At 51.2% G+C, this 20527-nt stretch overlaps 1 protein-coding gene across 2 annotated transcripts in view; it reads right to left on the reverse strand.

The window, feature by feature from the left end:
- Positions 1-20527, reverse strand: part of SLC30A7 (solute carrier family 30 member 7) — a 73272-nt gene that overhangs the window by 21203 nt on the left and 31542 nt on the right. For both annotated transcript variants that reach the window (XM_066247167.1, XM_066247166.1), the window contains exon 9: positions 1531-1621. In XM_066247167.1, the coding sequence (XP_066103264.1) occupies positions 1531-1621 (91 nt within the window). The remainder of the gene's footprint in view (positions 1-1530; positions 1622-20527) is intronic.

Below are 20527 nucleotides of genomic sequence, written 5' to 3' on the forward strand. Positions count from 1 at the left end.
TGGCTCCCTTCAACAACCTCGGTTCGGAACAGAGTTGTCTGCAGTTCCCAATCCACTCCCTCAATCTACTCAAACCACCAGCTCTCCAACTCCGCGAAAACCGCGCTTATCGAGGTCACGATGCTCGGGACGCCCCAGTGACCACTCTCTGTCCCCACCTCACCCGCCTCTCAGCGGGCTCTGGGACTGCCCACGCTGCAGTTCTTCAGCCCCTCCCCCCTCCCTGCCCTCACCTGAGCTCTAAGTCTGGAGTGGACAGCACAGCTGAGAGAGCCTGAGCGAATTCTCCCTCCCAGGGTGATCTACAAGCCTAAGGTCTTCAACGTGTTGATATGCTGATGACTCAAAACTCCTCCCAGTCATCTGGCCCTAAACCAGCAGATCTGCCCACCCAACTCCTAACCTGACATTTCCCTGGAAGTCTAGCTGGCATTTCAGTCTTTGCAAACCCTGAATAGAAAACTCTTAATTTGGGGGGATTTTTCTGACCTCAAACCTGTATCAATACAGCCTCAATCCTAACCAATAGTATTGGCAGCTACTCAGGTGTAAGTAGACACCTTTCCTCCCCTCCACTGATGTAATCCACCTCCAAGAACGTGTCCAGAATGTCTCCTCTATCGCCATCTGCACTGCGACCACTGGAGTCAGGCCACCGTTTGTCCACTCAGAGGACGAGTCAGGCCACCGTTTGTCCACTCAGAGGACGAGTCAAGCCACCGTTTGTCCACTCAGAGGACAACAGCCTCGTAACTGGTCTCACTGCATTCACTCCCTAGAATTCGCTCTCTAATAGCAAACAATAATCTTTTAAAAACTTTTTAAATTTTTATGACGCTCTTCCTGCCTAAAAGCTTCCTAACGTTCCCCATTTCATTAGAATTAAATCTAAACCTCTCAGCAAGACGCAGACCCCTGTAAGACTGGCCCCTGCCTTCCTCTCCAAACCTGCCACCACCTTCCTCACTCCTTGTGCCTCAGCCACCCGGCCTGGCTGTGTGCACACACTGCGTCCGTCCCACCCACAGACCTTCTGTGTGCACACACTGCGTCCGTCCCACCCACAGACCCTCTGTGCTCCCCTCTTCCTTGGCCTGGGCACTTCTCTCCAGGGTGTGCCCGTGTCCAGTTCCATCTCGCCACCCAGATTTCAATATCTACCACTTGCCCTTAGTTCCACTATAGGGACTACCACTGAGGTCTTTATTGACGGCTTTGCTCTCCAGCACATCAGAAGACTACCCGACACTGAGCGGGCTCAAACAATGCACTGAGTGAGCGCTTCCAGCATCTGCTGTCCACATCTGTACACTGCAAGAGCCGCTCGGGCCTCTGCCACATTCCTTCAGTGAAGTTCCATATTTTCCGATGATTTTATTCTGGTTTGTCTAAATGGCACTCATGGTCAGCGCTGGGTCTTGGGAGAAGGACTAAATTACACACACATGCTGCCCATATTTTAAAGAGTTGAAAACCCTAACCATCTGGAAGCCCCACATGACCCGACGGCTGGGGAGCTTTGAAACTTACCCTCTGATAGCACTGGGGCAGGGTATTTTCCAACAGGGGAGGCGTCCTCTGCATTAGTATCCCAACAGACTCTCTTAAAAGAGGAATCACACTAAAGAAAAGGAAGACAGCATGTTCATTAGGGCCGCAATCCCGCCATCGTACCCGCAAGAAAGTAATCACATGCCTCCACTTAGAATATAATGAGATTTGTCAGAGTAATATGAGGAAAAAGAATCTAGTCATTGTTCCAGATTTTTTCCTGTGATCAATGAGTTGTTATCTAAAATAAGAGAGCTAGATAAATGTATAAAGTATAAAAACACTTAACTTACACTACTGAATAATAAATAGTATTGAAACATCTAAAACTCTAAACACAGCAGTTGTTCAACTGTTATTTAAAACAGACTTCAAAGATGTTTTAAAGATGTTTACCAGAATCTTCCAAGGTAATCTAGACAGCGTATTAGGACCAGCCTATCCTTAACACTTCAACTATATCATACATTTATTTGAATAATACTGTTAAGAAAAATACAAAGAACAGTAATAAGGTCTCTATTAGTCCAGTTGTTCAGCATTTTCCCAGCCCGACTATGCAGGTCTCCCTCCTGGTGCTGGAAGTGCAGAGGCCCAGACACAGCACAGACCTGGTCCGGAAGCACCGCTGGCCTAGCGAGGACCCCAGACGTCTGCACCCAGAGAGACAGCCAGTCCTCAGGCAGGGTGTGGAAATGGCTGCCTCGGTCCATTTAGATGATCATGTTTGCACACTATTATGGGCCAATGGTGAGGGTGCCTAAGACAGTGGCTTTCTAATGTAGTTCACATCACGTTCACCTTAGAGTCCTGCTGGTTTTCATTTCTGACACAGCCAGCCAGAGTCTCTGAGGGAAGGGGAAGACATCTACCTTCGATAAAAGTGGTTCCAGTGAGCCAGGTGGCCAGGCCCTGCTCGCTGCTCCCGTCAGACTGAGGGAGGTCAGAAACGGCGGCGTCACACCTGCTAGCTCAAGCCTGGGCTCTCCTAAACATGCAGGATTTCAGAATTCCCACAGTGACCCCTCCCGAGTCCAGCTGCGTGCGGCGGAGGGGAGCAGAGCACACACCTTGCGAGGAAGGTCGAGGTGAAGTGTGACTCAGTGAACCCCCAGCCAACACCTCTGGCCGGACGCATGAAAGATGCATGGGCAGCGGCAGGTGCCTCAGAATCTGGGTTAAAGAGAGAAAAGGGCCCAGGAAGACATCAGGAGACCGCCCAGACTCTCAGTGCGCAGTGGCAAGGACGTGGATAGGGAAGGTCACAGCAGGGCTGAGACGAAGAGGAAGACTAAGCAGACGTTCAGAGAAGTGACTGCACTACGGGACACAGTGACGGAGCGCCAAGGAGCCGCTGGAGGACTCAGAGCCCAGAGGCGAGGGCCCTCAGGGACACGCACGACACCTTCCAGTGAGGTCTTCTTCTGGCAGACAGTGGTCAGAGCCGAGACTATCACACACCACCTGAATTCCCTCTTCTCCCTTAAACCCCCATGCTCCAAGTCACCAAGTTCTCACCACCTGACACCCTAAATATCTCCTGACTCCACTCCCTCCCCTCCCCTCCACTACACACCCCTACAATAACCTACCTCTCCCCCTCCTCTCCACTACACACCCCTACAATAACCTACCCCCCTTTCCCTCCACTACACACCCCTACAATAATCTACCTCCCCCCTTTCCCTCCACTACACACCCCTACAATAATCTACCTCCCCCCTTTCCCTCCACTACACACCCCTACAATAACCTACCTCCCCCTCCCCTCTACTACACACCCCTACAATAATCTAGCTTCCCCCTCCCCTCCACTACACACCCCTACAATAATCTACCTTCCTCCCCTCCCCTCTACTACACACCCCTACAATAACCTACCTCCCCCTTCCCTCCACTACACACCCCTACAATAATCTACCTCCCCCTTTCCCTCCACTACACACCCCTACAAAAATCTACTTCCCCCCTCCACTACACACCCCTACAATAATCTACCTCCCCCTTCCCTCCACTACACACCCCTACAATAATCTACCTCCCCCTTTCCCTCCACTACATACCCCTACAATAACCTCCCCCCTTCCCTCCACTACACACCCCTATAATAATCTACCTTCCTCCCCTCCCCTCTGCTACACACCCCTACAATAACCTACCTCCCCCTTCCCTCCACTACACACCCCTACAATAATCTACCTCCCCCTTTCCCTCCACTACACACCCCTATAATAATCTACCTTCCTCCCCTCCCCTCTGCTACACACCCCTACAATAACCTTCCTCCCCCCCTCCACTACACACCCCTACAATAACCTACCTCCCCCTTCCCCTCTGCTACACACCCCTACAATAATCTACCTTCCTCCCTTCCCCTCTGCTACACACCCCTACAATAATCTACCTTCCTCCCTTCCCCTCTGCTACACACCCCTACAATAATCTACCTTCCTCCCTTCCCCTCTACTACACACCCCTACAAAAATCTACTTCCCCCCTCCACTCCACTACACACCCCTACAATAATCTACCTCCTCCCCTCCCCTCTACTACACACGTGTACAACAATCTACTTCCCCGTGGGTTATTAGAGCAGCCTCCTGAGTGGTCCCCTTGCCTCTAGTCATACCTCCTCCAGCCCACTGGGAAGCATAACTCAGTGACCCGGCAGCTTCAGAGCTGGGCCCTACGACCCCTGCCTCCCAGTGGTCATGCTCATCATGTGCAATCTCCTCCCCTTGAGTGGGGGACGGACCCGTCGAGGGCTTGATGCTAACAAACAGAGTATGGCCACAGTGACGCGATGTCTCTTCTAAGATTAGGTTATGAGACTCTGGCTTCCATCTCGTGCCTCTGCTCTCCTGCTCTCCTGTGCTCGCTCAGAGCTGCCCTGCTGGGAGCTGTCTTATGGGGAGCCTCAGGGCCCAGTGGAGACTCAATACTGTCCACACCCAGCTCAGTGACCTAGAAGTGGGTTCTCCCCCAGGTGAGCCCTGGACGGCAGTTTGATCGCTGCTTTGTGACGCCCTGAGCCACAGAGCCCTGGGCTCCTGAACCAAGGTGAACCACAAGGTGACAATGTGTATAACTTGTTATGCATCCACAGATCACTAAGATAAGCACTCCTTACAAGGCTGTCAGACTAATCCATCTGAAATCACTATCCGAGCCTCTCCCTCCCCCATTAAACATCTGTTAAAAGCCCGCACTGCACTGCCTGGGACCAAGCTCAGCTCTTGAACGTGGCACGTGTTTGCCTCCGGCCCCTCTGGCCTGACCTGCCTGGGACCAAGCTCAGCTCTTGAACGTGGCACGTGTTTGCCTCCGGCCCCTCTGGCCTGACTTGCCTGGGACCAAGCTCAGCTCTTGAACGTGGCACGTGTTTGCCTCCGGCCCCTCTGGCCTGACCTGCCTGGGACCAAGCTCAGCTCTTGAACGTGGCACGTGTTTGCCTCTGGCCCCTCTGGCCTGACCTCCGGTCCTCCTCGCTTCGCACTTTCAGCTCTGAACACAAACACACCGGCCTGTGCTTCCCGCTGCTTCCGCCTCGCACGCTTTGGCCCCAGCTGCAGCCTCCACTTGGGATGTCCCTACACCGCCCTTTCAACCGATTCCCGCTCCTTCTGTGACATCTCAAGCGTCAGCCCTTTTCGGGCACAATTCCTGATCCCACGCTGTCCTCTGAACTGTATGGCGTGTCCTCTCCGTGCCCCGAAGGACCGGCTGGAGGAACACTGGGCAGCCAGAGGCAGGTGACCGACGGCAGGGCCGGAACACCCGTCCTGCTCCCTCGGAGGGGCCGGGCAGGGTCCGTCCCCTGCGCTGCACCATCACCACGCAGGCAGGCAAGGACGCCCTGGCCAGGCCAGCAGGCAAAGGGACACCAGACAGCAGACCAGAGGTGCGATGCAGCGGCCCGGTGTTCTCCTTCCCTCTCTCCCTCTCCCGCGGCACTCCAGCAGAAGCACTCCAGCAGACCAGAGGTGCGATGCAGCGGCCCAGTGTTCTCCTTCCCTCTCTCCCTCTCCCGCAGCACTCCAGCAGACCAGAGGTGCGATGCAGCGGCCCGGTGTTCTCCTTCCCTCTCTCCCTCTCCCGCAGCACTCCAGCAGACCAGAGGTGCGATGCAGCGGCCCGGTGTTCTCCTTCCCTCTCTCCCTCTCCCGCAGCACTCCAGCAGACCAGAGGTGCGATGCAGCGGCCCGGTGTTCTCCTTCCCTCTCTCCCTCTCCCGCGGCACTCCAGCAGACCAGAGGTGCGATGCAGCGGCCCGGTGTTCTCCTTCCCTCTCTCCCTCTCCCGCGGCACTCCAGCAGACCAGAGGTGCGATGCAGCGGCCCCGTGTTCTCCTTCCCTCTCTCCCTCTCCCGCAGCACTCCCGGGAGGAGGAGAGGCTCTTCACAGGATGCCGACACACTGAACTTCAGTGTTCATCTCTCCTACTCTCCTCACTACCCTTCTCAGAAAGCAACACACAAAAGCAGTCCCCCGAGAATAACTGTTTGAGAATGAAGAAAAAGGTGGGGTTTTTTCCAAGCACCTCTTAAAGTTAGCTATTGTGGTCATTTCTTCTCTAATCTTTAGCCCAAGGATCTGCTAGTAATGCCTGGAGAGACCCAAGATGGAAAATGCACCCAGCTGGAAATCGTGGTACTTGGGCTTGAATTCCACCACTGAACAGCCTGGACAACTGGTAAACCTTCCTGTTTTCCCACCCACAAAACAGGGGTGTGGATTAAATATCTAGACAATCGCTTCCATTTTATTTTCCATTCAGTAAAAAATAAAAAAAAAAGGTCTAGAGACGGAGAATGTACTTGGAATGAAAGAAAATATAAGTTGCTTTATATACTAAAAAACAACCCCCCCACACACAGACAATAGTCACCAAATGAAGCTACGCTACGCTTAAAGAAATTATTTCTTCCATCACGAGGTAACCCTGCGGGTGAATTTACTAAGCAATCAACACAAATAAACTCGTACTAAGCGCTACTATAGGCGTTGCTGGGCATCATTCTCTAGAACCAGACGGAACCTTACCCTAGCGCTGCAGAAATGGAGGTCCGCCGTACCCGAGCATCCTGTCTGGGGGCACAGCTGGGGATGGGAGAACCGCAATACTAACACCAGGTTTTCTGACTTCAAATTTAATTTTAAAAAGTTCAAGTTAACAAACCTTCACTGTATGTCTCCCATGTGCCCAGTCTGGGCTAGGCATCGGAAATAAAAAGGCTAACAACGCACAATACCTTACTTACTTCCAAGGACCTCATAACTACGGAGAAAGCCCCGAGTGATGTGAAGGCAACAGAATCCGCCACAAGCACTGGGGAGCGCCCGCCATCGGCATCAAAGCAGCTGCAGATTATGCCTTTCGCCACTGCCATGCCCCACGGGCTTCGGGGAACACTTTTCTTTATTGGTAGGTCGATAACTTACTACTAAGTAAACCTTTAAAAAGAAAGAAAAGTGGGGGGAAGAGACCGAGGACTCCCAGGCCACAGAAGACAGACTGAGCAGTGATGGTACTTAAGTGATAGGTGTGAAGTATCTTTCTGCAAGTTGACAGATTTTTTTTTTTTTTTGCAAGTGTCTTTTTGCTGGTCTGTACAGAATTTTAATAAAATGTTTACATCTGACAGCAGCAAACGTGTCCGCAAAGCACACTCACTTTCCCAGTGAGAGCTGTCAGCTAAGGTAAGCGTGTTCGCAGGTCGTCGGCAGCTAAGGTAAGCGTGTACGCAGGTCGTCGGCAGCTAAGGTAAGCGTGTACGCAGGTCGTCGGCAGCTAAGGTAAGCGTGTTCGCAGGTCGTCGGCAGCTAAGGTAAGCGTGTACGCAGGTCGTCGGCAGCTAAGGTAAGCGTGTACGCAGGTTGTCGGCAGCTAAGGTAAGCGTGTACGCAGGTCGTCGGCAGCTAAGGTAAGCGTGTACGCAGGTCGTCGGCAGCTAAGGTAAGCGTGTACGCAGGTCATCGGGGGGCGGGGAGAAGAGGGCCCTTGCCCCTGTGCGGCGGGATGCCACTGGAGCCAGGGTCAATTTCTGTAATGATTTCGAAGGTCAGAAAACGTAAAGGAAACCTGTAGGAAACTCTATTTTTGCCTTTGGAAATTGTGTTTGGCTCAGGAGTTTGGGCCCATGTTTTTCTGATTAACTATTGTAAAGGGAGCCCTAAAGCAGACGTGAGCCTGAGTCCGTCCAGCCATAATGAAACGATAGGGGAAAAAGACCAGTGCGGCAAATTCCTGACTGAGCTCAGACTCGGAGCTGCATCCAAACCCCAAAAGTAAGCATTTGGAAACAATTAGAGGTTCACTTCTGGTTGACTAACTCAATTCTGGCTTTAACAATGAAGCACCATTTCCCTAGCATATAGGAAAGGGAATGCGTCATTTGCTACATGACTTTACCAGTACAGCCGGGTAATAATTTTATTCTTCAAAAGCTGAAGGTAGATCAAATTTATAATCATAAGATCACAAACATATATTTAAATGTGAAAGCTTAAATCCTAGCAGATTAAATAAGCAAGTTAGTTATTATTCTCTATTGTCAGTAACTTTGCAAATCAAAATATATTCAAATCTTATGTCAAAAGCAGCTTTCAGTGAAAGAGTCTCACCATTTCAACAGTAAATTGAATGAGTATGCATGATAAAACTTCTGAAGAACTTCGGACTAGAGATAGTCATAATGTGTCAACAATAAAAGATTTCAGAGCTGAAACTACTATTTAGATTGAGAATAAATATCTATTATGAATAAGTTAAACATAATTACTAATTCAACTTTTTGAACTGGTGTATGAGCTAAGTTCTCCTGCATATTTTCAGCGTTTCTTATAATATATAAACAGAGAAAATAGCTGTATTTTTTAAAAGAACACATAAATTTGAAGGCCTGGTATATGTTATATATTCCAAAATGTTTAGTGGACAAAAAAGCCAAAGATAATTGACCTAAAGTTGCAATGTATGCTACATTTAGACCTGGTGGCCCTTGGCAAGCTGTTAATATGCAGTCATATTTGCGTAAGTACAAGTATTCCATAATAATGAACAATTTTACCTATTAACCCAGAATTTCATAAGCCAAATAAAGAACAGAAAGCCCCAAAGCCCAAGGTTTCAAGAGCTATGGTTTAAATTGAGTGCAGCACCTACTGAGCTCCGTCACGGGAAAAGGAAGACCCAGAACAGCGGGGACTGGGAGCAGTCCTGGAAAAGCTGCCCCGAAACATCTGGAGCTCGGTTTTAACACTTTCCGCAGCTGGTCTCCAACCCGAAAGCATTCGTAAACAATGTCAGATTAGTAAATAATTAGTCACTCTTTGTTTAGACAACACTTAATAATTTTTAAAGTGCTTTCATAAAATTTTTCTAATTTGCTCTTCACAACAAATTTAAGTAACCTAAAGAAAATGCTGGAATCCCAGATGGAGGCGAGATCACTAGAGATGGCTGAGACCAACTCCTCCATCTAACGGAAGGGAAAACCGCCCCAGAGATGAAGAGGACTCCTGTGCTGCCTGCCTTGTGGAGGCGAGGGGCGGGGCTGGGGGCGGGTCTCAAGGCTCCAGCTCTCCGCCCCCCCAGTCTCATCAGGGCTAGTTCTCTGTCCTCCGGGGTCAGAGCTCATACCCCATCCCCTGTATTCCTAGTGCCCAGCACGGTGTTTGGAATACAATAAGCACTTGACACAGGTCATCTGAATGTATATTTTAAAACTTCAAACACTAGTGGAAAATTATTAACATCCAGAGCAGCTCTTGTTTGACATGACTTTCAACCCTGCACAATAATAGCTAAGTAGCCTGCCTGACCTGTGGTGGCGCAGTGGGATAAAGCGTCGACCTAGAACACTGAGGTCGCCAGTTCGAAACCCTGGGCTTGCCTGGTCAAGGCACATATGGGAGTTGATGCTTCCTGCTCCTCCCCCTTCTCTCTCTCTCTCTGTCTCTCTCTCTCACTCCTCTCTCTCTAAAAAATCAATAAATAAAATATTTAAAAAGAAAAAAATAGCTAAGTAGCCAAAGAATCTTCTTTTTTTTTTTTTCCTGCGAAAGAATTCCTACACTCTGTTCAAGTACAGGTGAGAAAGGATTCCATGTACTTGGGCAGCAGCAAGCAGCACTCCCGGTCGTGCTGAGCAATTTATTATCTTCACAATAGCTCTTTCTCCATTCTAATGAGTAAGGAACTAAAATCACACCAGCAATGTAAGTAAAAAAATAACAAGTCCCAAAATGACCTATTATGTCTCCATGAAGAACAAAGGGGTGGACAAGGGCGGCAAACGAACGGGATTCACGCTGACGTGCAGTCAGGACTAGGAAACCGGAAGCGACGATGGATCAATGACCGAAGAGGGCAAAGAGCGCCACAGACAGATGGCTCCGAAAGAAGGCTGGGCAGGAGTGTGTTCATACTATTCGTGCTTTAAGGCAACTTGCATTTCAAAGAGTACAGTGAAGAGGACTTTGTTTGGAAAAACCAGATGGCACCCAAGAAATATTTATGAAAACCACCAAGATCAAATTAATTACTGGCTGATAGCTTCGGTGATACTAGTTTTAGTTTCTTACTTGGTCCAGCGAAGCGCTTGTCAATGCTGTAGCTCCTTTTCTGGGTCGGTTTTTTCTACTGTTTTTCTATTCAATGTTTCATTTATCTACTCCAATCTTGATTTCCTTCCTTCTGACGACTTTGAGTTCTTTGTTCTCCTTTTTTCTAGTTTCTTGATGTGTGAGGTTAGGTTGTTGATTTCAGGTGGTTCTTCCTTTTTTTTTAAAGAGATTATTTATGAGTTTCTTTGAGCCAAAATTGACATCTGCCAGGAAGCAAGATCTCAAATGCTCTTTTAAAAGCAAGCATTACTATGAAGTCTTTCTTAACATTGCTTTCCCCGCATCCTGTGCGTTTCGATGTGTTGTGTTTTTGTGTTCACTTGCCTTCAGGTATTTTCTAATTCTCCGTAAGTTTTTCAGGACCCAATGGTTGTTCAAGATTGTGCTATGCTTCATCTCCACAGTTTGGGATTTCCGTGTTTTCCTTCTGCTATTGACTTCCGGTTTCATTCTGTTGTAGTCAGAGAAGAGATTTCGCATAATTTCAATCTTCTAATATCTGTTAGGACTTCTTTTGTGCCCTGACATACAGTCTGTCGAGGACAATATTCCATGTGCACTTGAGAAGGTGTATTCTGCGGCTGTTGGCTGGAGTGCTCTGTATATGTGGGGCCTGAGTGTTGTTCAAGTCTTCGCTCTCCTATTGATCCTCTGTCTGATTGACAGATTGATTTCCTGGCTGCTCCATCCACAGCTGAAAGTGAGGCGCTGATATTTCCTATCACTGTGTTGCTTTCTGTTTCTCCCTTCCTTTTCATCAGAGTTTGCTTCATACAGTCAGACGCTCTGATGTCAGGAGAATATGTCATTGTTGTACCTCCTAGTGCGTAGACTCTCTTATCCTTATGTGATGCCCTTTTGTCTCACGGGACAGTTTTGTCCAATACGAGCGTGGCCACTGCTGGTCTCGAGGTTCCTGCTGTGCGGAACATTTTTTCCACCCTTTCACTTTTAATCTACGTGAGTCCTTAGAGTGAGTCTCCTGTAGATAAAATAAAGCTAGATCTTGGTTTTTTTTTTAATCCACTCAATTTGTCTATGTCTTTTAATTAGCACATTAACTCATTTGAACTTACTTACTGGTATGGAAGGACTTACTATGGCCATTTCGTTCAGTGTTTTCTGTCTGTCTTGAGGCTTTTTGTCCCTTCCTTCCCCTCTTGCTGTCTTCCTTGGTGTCTCGATGGTTTTCCCCAGCGCCATGCTGACTCCTTCTCAACTCCCTGCGCACAGGTCCTACAGCCATTGTCCTCGTGGCGATCACTGCAGTGGCGAGCTGCTTTTCTCTCGCCGCTTCCGAGAGTCTCACCTTCCATGTGACTGCTAGCAGTTTCATTATGATGTGACTCGGTGCAGGTCTCTTCACGCTGTCCTAGATGAAGTTCTTCACGTTTCTGGAATGCGTGTATCCGTTTTTCTGCTTCTGTTTGAGGCAGTGTTGGGCACTGTTTTTTGGACAGGCTCTCCGGCCATGCCTCAGTTTCTTTCCTCTCTGGGACTCTTGCAACGCACTGCCGTCCTGCTCGCTCGGGCTCTGTTCTCTCCCTCCTCCCCTCTGTTCCCTGCCTCCGCTCACTACTTCTGTGAGTCCCACGTCCGAGCCCACAAATTCGGCTGTCTGGTCAATCTGCTACTGAGCAGATTTAATTTGATTTAACCCATGAGATGTCCAGTTCAGTTATCATTGTTCTCCAGTTCCAGACTCTGTCTGCCCCTCCCAGTCTCTCTGCTGCAGTCTCATCTTGTCCATGCGCCATTTTTCTGATTCTGTTTAGTGTCTGTGCTTTCTTTTCATCCACTAGGCCACCTTATGATGGTAACTTCGAATTCTTTATCTGGCTCTTTATATGTCTTCTGTTTGTTGGTCTGCTTTCTGAAGGTCGAGCTGTTTGTTTTTTTCAGTGTGTTATAGTTGGCTGTTTCTTTGTATTTCTTATTTTTTGTTGTTTGGACTTCAGGATCTGAAGAACCAGCCACCACTCCAGACTCTGTGGTCTGGTTTCATATGGGGAGGTCTTCTTCTACATAGCCTGGCTGGAGAGTCTGAGGACCGCCACGTCCTGTCCGGGTGGGTCCTCTCTAGGCTTGAGCACGTCCCCTCCTGTTTCAATAGGTCTGTTGGCTTCTCCTCCGGAGCTGCGGCCTTCCGCAGCGGCAGGGAATCACAGTCCTGGGGTTCCACCTAGTGTCTGTCTGTGGTACTGCAACTCCAATGCAGATGCCATCGTTCTCAGGGACGCCCAATTCAATGGGTCCTCAAACAATGTCCTTTCTGTCATTTCATTATAACATTGACGAGATACTGTAGGATCTTAATTTCTGTTTATATAAATTAGCCTATGGTAAAATACTGGTTTCACTATCCTGAGTCGCAGCTTCCAAGAAACTGTCGACAATGTTAAGTGAGGACTTACAGTGTGGTACTTACTTGTACAAGCAAGACAGACACCGGCCTCTTGGGCAGCCCCCTACAAGTCAGTGGAGGTGGGCTCTACTCCTCTCCCGCCCCAGAGAGGTCAGGAGATGGGGCGGGAGTCGCTATAATGAGACGGTGGTGAGGGTCGTGAATGTTCTATCATGCAGCGGGTTCCCACTAACCTGTGATGTGAGAAGCTTGTCACTGGGTCCTGGAGTCCCCCCGAGGGACTCTGTCGTCTGCCTCACCAGTACTCTGTCCCCACGGAAGAAAGAGAGCTGACGACACCCCTCTTCTCGCTCTCTCTAGGATCACATCCCTTATAAATGGCTAACCTCCCTTCCTTCCCATCTTTGGCCAAAACAAGTCAAGCCACGTGAACTGGCCTCATGTATACATCCTGTTGTGTTGTTGCCAATTTATCTTCAGGACACATTCCTAGAAGTGGGATTGTTCAGTCAAAGCTAAATGCACATTTATGCTAAACATGGTCAAAATTCTCTCCACAGAAACCATACCCTTCTCATTTCTGTTAGCAATGTATGGGAGTTCTTATTTTACCGAGACTGTTTAAAAGTTTCCTCACACAAGTTCCACATTCCTTTTCCAGTTTTACATATTTTATCTACAGATTATTGTTGCTACTAAAAGGGTATCTTCTCTTTAATTATATCATTCAACTGAATTTTGGTTATTTTTAAAGGGTATTAATTGTGAACATCAACTTTATACCTATAACTTTACCAAATTACCCGTCCTAGTTTTCCGAGGAGTTTTAGAGAAATACAATCCTATATTTTACATGAAAGAATAACCTCTCTAGTTTTTGAGCCTCAGATACTGCTCTAATGTTACTGGCTCGTGATCACTAGTACACTACTGCATGTGCTCTGTTCTTTCCAATGTGCCTAACAGTGCCTGCCTGCCTCTCCTAACTAGGGTTCTTCACCTGAGCCATCAAACACAACGATCTGAGTGACTAATTCTCAATCCCCCGAGGACAGTTTCTAGATGTTAGGTGAGAAGTCATAATTACACACAAATGGCTCCTGGAAGGCAGGAGGACATGCTCTCCCAGAACGCTGGGGAAAGGGTGTTACGCTGACCAGTATTTATAAACGCTCTAGGATGGTCTTATATATGATTTAAAAATACAATCAGCAGTCAAAAACTATTCTCTTAGTGGATATACATACAAGCGCCACATTAAAATCTTGGCAAACTGTCTTCTTTTATCTTAGTCCCCAAAAGTATCGTTCATAAATTATAACCACGTGAAAGACAAACCACAAAGGAAATCCTTAGACACCGCCCAAAGCCATGCTTTAAAAAAAAAAAAAAAAAAAAAGTATTATCTCCCTAATTTCTCACAAATACAACTACTGTATCTCAAGATCTATGGCAGCTTCTCACACGTTAAAAAAAAAAAAGGCTACGTTTTTACTTGATATAGGCTTCAAATAATTATCTGTTTGACCACAGCACCAGCAAGCTTGATCCAAATCAGTATCTGGTCCAAATCCATCCTCGTGAACAATGAGGATGCCTGTGATTCAGAATCTCAAACTCAGAATTCTGTTGCGCAGTGGCCCGTCCCTTCCCTTCCGTACCCCTCCTCACGGCCACTGCCTGGCCTTCCTAAAGCCTGTCGTTTTGTTTGCCTCGAAAAGATGTTGTCTTCCACATGACGAGAGACAAATGTGTTACTCGAAAGGCTTTGCCCCTAACTGAAAGATGCCCGTTTCTTTGTATGAACAAACGATCGTGGTAAGAATGTACCCAGAGCGCCGTAGAGAAAGCCCAGTGTGGTGCAGAAAGCGGAGATGAGCCCACAACTCAGCAAGGCGTCCGAAAGACCGCACCAGTCACGGGGCTTGTCTCTGCATCCTGTTATGCATCTTCCCGCCACGCTTCCTTTACACACCTCGGAAACCAAGCTGCCTCTCTCGGGGAAGGGCATCCCATTAAAATCACAGGGAAATGCAAAGCCAGGGCTAGTCGTCCAGATGTCTGCGCTCTGAGCTCCGACTCCGCTTTCCACCCCAATGTAGCTACTAACGGGAAAAGGAGCAAAACCGTTCCGAAACCTCTTACAGGACCTGCCTATTTTCAGAAGATAAAAATTACTCTCGCTGTTCTACTCCATCTGCTGCTTCTCACTGGGAACAAAATTCATCACCAGACGGCACCGCTGGGCCCGGAAATTTCTAGCCATTTGCCTGTGTTAGAAAACGCTGAGAGGAAAGAGGTCTTTTCCTAAGAAATCACTTTCGCTGCAAAAGGGAACATGGAAGGCGGGCCGGCAGCGCGGAGGGAGACATCTAGTGCCCGGCGGTTCTCCACTGAGGGGCACTGAGCGCAGAGAATGCACAAGGAACCCCATTCTTTCTCTTGCTTCTGATGAGTTGCAACTAGATATAAAAATTACGGGTAAGGGAAAATGACTCTTTTGTACTCTATTCTGTTGAGTTTGTAAGAGCTTTTATCTGTTTCTTAAAATCAGCTGTGGCTAATCAGGCAAACTTAACTGATTTGAAAACCATCTCGGCGTGATCTTGCAAATATTGCATCATCATCTGAACATCTAAGTAAATTAAGTTTGCTTTCTTAGCAGATAAACAGATAACTGGAATGTCTTTTTTATTTTTTAACTTTTTGTATTTTTCTTAAGTTGGAAAAGGGAAGACAGTCAGACAGACTCCCGCATGCGCCCCACCAGGATCCACCCGGCCTGCCCACCAGGGGGGATGCTCTGCCCATCTGGGTGTTGCTCTGTTGCAACCAGAGCCTGAGACAGAGGTCATAGAGCCATCCTCAGCAGCCGGGCCAACTTTGCTCCAATGGAGCCTTGGCTGCGGGAGGAGAAGAGAGAGACAGAGAGGAAGGAGAGGGGGAGGGGTGGAGAAGCAGATGGGCACTTCTCCTGTGTGCCCTGGCCGGGAATCGAACCTGAGACTCCTGCAAAACAGGCCGACGCTCTACCACTGAACCAACCAGCCAGGGCTTGGAATGTCTTTATTTGCACTTTGAAACATAAGTTATTTTAAAAATAATTATGCTTTTTTGGGGGGCAAGTTAGCAATGCCCCAAGACATTAGGAAAGAGCGTAATTCTGGATTTACAGCACCTGACAGGCCCACATAACACTCGGGTGAATATATACACAAATATACTACACTACCTATACATACACCTTCTCTCTCATAACATTTGGGGATGAATATAGACACATATATACTATGCTATCTATACATATACTCTCTCTCTCTCTCTCTCTCTCTTACACACACACACACACACACACACACACTGTACATACTCTCTCTCACCCATGCAAAGAGAAATACAGACTTTACAATAATGAATCATTCTTACCAGTTGCCCTGAACCTTGTTGTCCTTTATTGTCACTGAATTAAGGCTTGCAAGCTAATCAATCATCCCCAAACTTGACTGACTTGACATAGTCATTGTGCTCTTTCATCTACATAGAAGTGAACGCTGATGCTGACCAAGCTTAACAATCAGCACGGAAAGCAGAAATTCAATAATCTTAAAAAAAACAAGCCTAAAAACGACGGTGCGGAAACAGTTAACAGTGGCAGGGTGACCGCTAGGTACTGTCGTCCTGACTTTTGTGTCCTAAACACTTCTCATCATTTTCCAAGTTTCTATACTGACTGTAACTATAATTAGAAAAAGCTAAAAGAATATTTGTTCTCAGAATACAATTTTATACATAATACAAATAATAAAAATACCATTAAAAAGAGGCTCAGAATAAAAGCAAAAAGCTGAAGTACCCAGAAAAACATCAGCATCCTTCTCCCGGCCGGCAGGTCTGTAGGATAACTTTTTCCTCATCTTCTTCTACACTTCACCAAGTTTCTCTGTCAACAAACCTAGTCCCTATTATTTTTAAGAACTACCTCTAGCCATGCAGTTTGCATGAGCTCCTCAGTCTCTCTCCCGAGTAGCGGGGGCGTGTTCATGCCCTGCAGGAAACAGGCAGTCCTGAGGATGCTGCGCCCCCTGCAGGAGGAAGGGGCTACTTTCCCTCCTGCACGCCATGGACCCCTGGGGGCTTCCGGTGGGGCAGGTGTCCTCACTCATCCCAGCAAGGTCCCCACCAGCACAGTTCCTATCCAGCCCACCCTGTGGCCAGCGCTACGATTCTCCACAGCTCCCTGCAGTCACCGAACCCATCAGCCACGGACCCATCTTTCCACCTCTGCCCTCTGCACTGCTCTGAATTTAATATCCACACGGACAATCCCTCCATCCATCTACCTGGCCTCTAACTGATGATCTTCTCCTCAATCCACTCTGGAGTCAGACCTTAGACCTTCAGACCACAGAGCCAAGCACGGAATAGCCCCTCCAAATTCTGACCCTTGGCCCCTAACCCCTCTAACTCTTCCCCCAGAGCCCCAACCACTCACCTTGTCGCTCTGCTTTTTCCTTTAGCGTTACTCCCTCTAAATGTCCGTTTCCTGGCACTGTAACCCACCTTGCTGCCTTCTCGCTGTCCTCCCTCACCTGCCAACCCCAACCCGTTCTACAACTCCCTGCGCTCCAGACCTTTACCCGGGAGCTGGATGGGACCAGAAAGACACACACCGTCCTGGCTGCTCTCGCTCAGAGACTGTGACCACAAACTCCAAAGCAGGCCCTGGTGTCACAGGCAAGCACACCGTGCCCTGCACAGCCAGGGCCTCGGAAAGGGGCTCCGGTAGGGCCACCTCGTCTCTGCCCCCCCTGCCCTGCGGCTGCTGGGTCAGCCCCCTCCCACCACTGACTGTCCTGTGGGGTCCCCCCTCTCTGACCCCCCCTGCCCTGCGGCTGCTGGGTCAGCCCCCTCCCACCACTGACTATCCTGTGGGGTCCCCCGTCTCTGACCCCCCCAGCCCTGTGGTCACTGGGTCAGCCCCCTCCCACCACTCTGACTGTCCTGTGGGGTCCCCCGTCTCTGACCCCCCCAGCCCTGTGGTCACTGGGTCAGCCCCCTCCCACCACTCTGACTGTCCTGTGGGGTCCCCCGTCTCTGACCCCCCCCAGCCCTGCGGTCACCGGGTCAGCCTCCTCCTACCACTCTGACTGTCCTGTGGGGTCCTCCACCTGTCCCCCCCAGCCCTGCGGCTGCTGGGTCAGCCCCCTCCCACCACGCTGACTGTCCTGTCCCCTGTCTCTGCCCCCCCTGCCCTGCGGCTGCTGGGTCAGCCCCCTCCCACCACTGACTGTCCTGTGGGGTCCCCCGTCTCTGACCCCCCCAGCCCTGCGGCTGCTGGGTCAGCCCCCTCCCACCACTCTGACTGTCCTGTGGGGTCCCCCGTCTCTGACGCCCCCAGCCCTGCGGTCACTGGGTCAGCCCCCTCCCACCACTCTGACTGTCCTGTGGGGTCCCCCGTCTCTGACCCCCCCCCAGCCCTGCGGTCACCGGGTCATCCTCCTCCCACCACTCTGACTGTCCTGTGGGGTCCTCCACCTGTCCCCCCCAGCCCTGCGGCTGCTGGGTCAGCCCCCTCCCACCACGCTGACTGTCCTGTCCCCTGTCTCTGTCCCCTCCTGCCCTGCGGTCGCTGGGTCAGGCCCCTCCCGCCACTCTGTCTGTCCTGTCCCCTGTCTCTGACCCCCCTGCCCTGTGGCTGCTGGGTCAGCCCCCTCCCACCACTCTGACTGTCCTGTCCCCTGTCTCTGACCCCCCCAGCCCTGCGGCTGCTGGGTCAGCCCCCTCCCACCACTCTGACTGTCCTGTCCCCTGTCTCTGTCCCCTCCTGCCCTGCGGTCGCTGGGTCAGCCCCCTCCCACCACTCTGACTGTCCTGTCGGGGTCCCCTGTCTCTGACCCCCCCTGCCCTGCGGCTGCTGGGTCAGCCCCTTCCCACCACTGACTGTCCTGTGGGGTCCCCTGTCTCTGTCCCCCCCTGCCCTGCGGTCACCGGGTCAGCCCCTTCCCACCACTGACTGTCCTGTGGGGTCCCCTGTCTCTGACCCCTCCTGCCCTGCGGTCACCGGGTCAGCCCCTTCCCACCACTGACTGTCCTGTGGGGTCCCCTGTCTCTGACCCCTCCTGCCCTGCAGTCGCTGGGTCAGCCCCCCCACCGCTCTGACTGTCCTGTCGGGGTCCTCCGCCTGCCCCCCCCTGCCCTGCGGTCACCGGGTCAGCCCCCTCCCACCACTCTGACTGTCCTGTCGGGGTCCCCTGTCTCTGACCCCTCCTGCCCTGCGGTCACCGGGTCAGCCCCCTCCCACCACTGACTGTCCTGTGGGGTCCCCTGTCTCTGTCCCCTCCTGCCCTGCGGTCACCGGGTCAGCCCCCTCCCACCACTGACTGTCCTGTGGGGTCCCCTGTCTCTGACCCCTCCTGCCCTGCGGTCACCGGGTCAGCCCCCTCCCACCACTGACTGTCCTGTGGGGTCCCCTGTCTCTGTCCCCTCCTGCCCTGCGGTCGCTGGGTCAGCCCCCTCCCACCACTCTCACTGACCTGTGGGGTCCTCCGCCTGTCCCCCCCCCGCCCTGCCCTGCGGTCACCGGGTCAGCCCTCCCCACCACTCTGACTGTCCTGTGGGGGTCCCCTGTCTCTGACCCGCCCTGCCCTGCGGTCACCGGGTCAGCCCCCTCCCACCACTGACTGTCCTGTGGGGTCCCCTGTCTCTGACCCGCCCTGCCCTGCGGTCACCGGGTCAGCCCCCCCTCACCGCTCTGACTGTCCTGTAGGGTCCCCTGTCTCTGACCCCTCCTGCCCTGCGGTCACCGGGTCAGTCCCCTCCCACAACTGACTGTCCTGTGGGGTCCCCTGTCTCTGTCCCCCTCCTGCCCTGCGGTCACCGGGTCAGCCCCCCCCACCACTCTGACTGTCCTGTGGGGGTCCCCAGGACCGGCCCAGCAGCGCTACCGGGTGGGTTACTCCTTCCTGCTTGAACCCCACTCTTCACGCAGCTCCTAAAACCCGCGTGCTCCCTTCCCAGAAGATCAGCACAGTGAGCGTCCCGTCTCTCCACCCTGGGGAGAGGGGCTTAATAAGTAGATGTTAAAAATGACTGGTGCAGCTCTGGCCAGTTGGCTCAGCGGTAGAGCGTCGGCCTAGCGTGCGGAGGACCCGGGTTCGATTCCCGGCCAGGGCACACAGGAGAAGCGCCCATTTGCTTCTCCACCCCTCCGCCGCGCTTTCCTCTCTGTCTCTCTCTTCCCCTCCCGCAGCGAGGCTCCATTGGAGCGAAGATGGCCCAGGCGCTGGGGATGGCTCCTTGGCCTCTGCCCCAGGCGCTAGAGTGGCTCTGGTCGCAACATGGCGACGCCCAGGATGGGCAGAGCATCGCCCCCTGGTGGGCGTGCCGGGTGGATCCCGGTCGGGCGCATGCGGGAGTCTGTCTGACTGTCTTTCCCTGTTTCCAGCTTCAGAAAAATGAAAAAAAAAAAAAGAAAAGAAAAAAAAATGGCTGGTGCGGTTTTTTGTTATATTTCAGTAAAACATTTCTCTCTGTGTGCACGCACATACGTATGTTATTTATATTTGAGGACTAACTGAATGGGAATGGAACTAAGTACAATGCCATTTGGAATTAGAGGAAGTAACTCCGAGACTGACAAAACATAAACTCATTCTGATTCAAATCCCAAACGTGCCACTCTGGCCTGGGAGGCTGGCGCAGACCTGACAGCAGCGGGCAGCTCAGCTGCCCGCGGGGGCCGTGGAGACAAGCAGACAGGCCGCCTCGGCACAGCAAGGACACGCCGCGGAGCGCGAGGCTGCACCGCGCACACGCAGCCCACCCGCGAGCTGGAGAGCCGGGAAATGCCTCCGGGAGACCGGACCCGCGGGGGCCGTGGAGACAAGCAGACAGGCCGCCTCGGCACAGCAAGGACACGCCGCGGAGCGCGAGGCTGCACCGCGCACACGCAGCCCACCCGCGAGCTGGAGAGCCAGGAAATGC

The sequence above is a fragment of the Saccopteryx bilineata genome, chromosome 11 (assembly GCF_036850765.1).
Source record: "Saccopteryx bilineata isolate mSacBil1 chromosome 11, mSacBil1_pri_phased_curated, whole genome shotgun sequence".
Classification (NCBI taxonomy): domain Eukaryota; kingdom Metazoa; phylum Chordata; class Mammalia; order Chiroptera; family Emballonuridae; genus Saccopteryx; species Saccopteryx bilineata.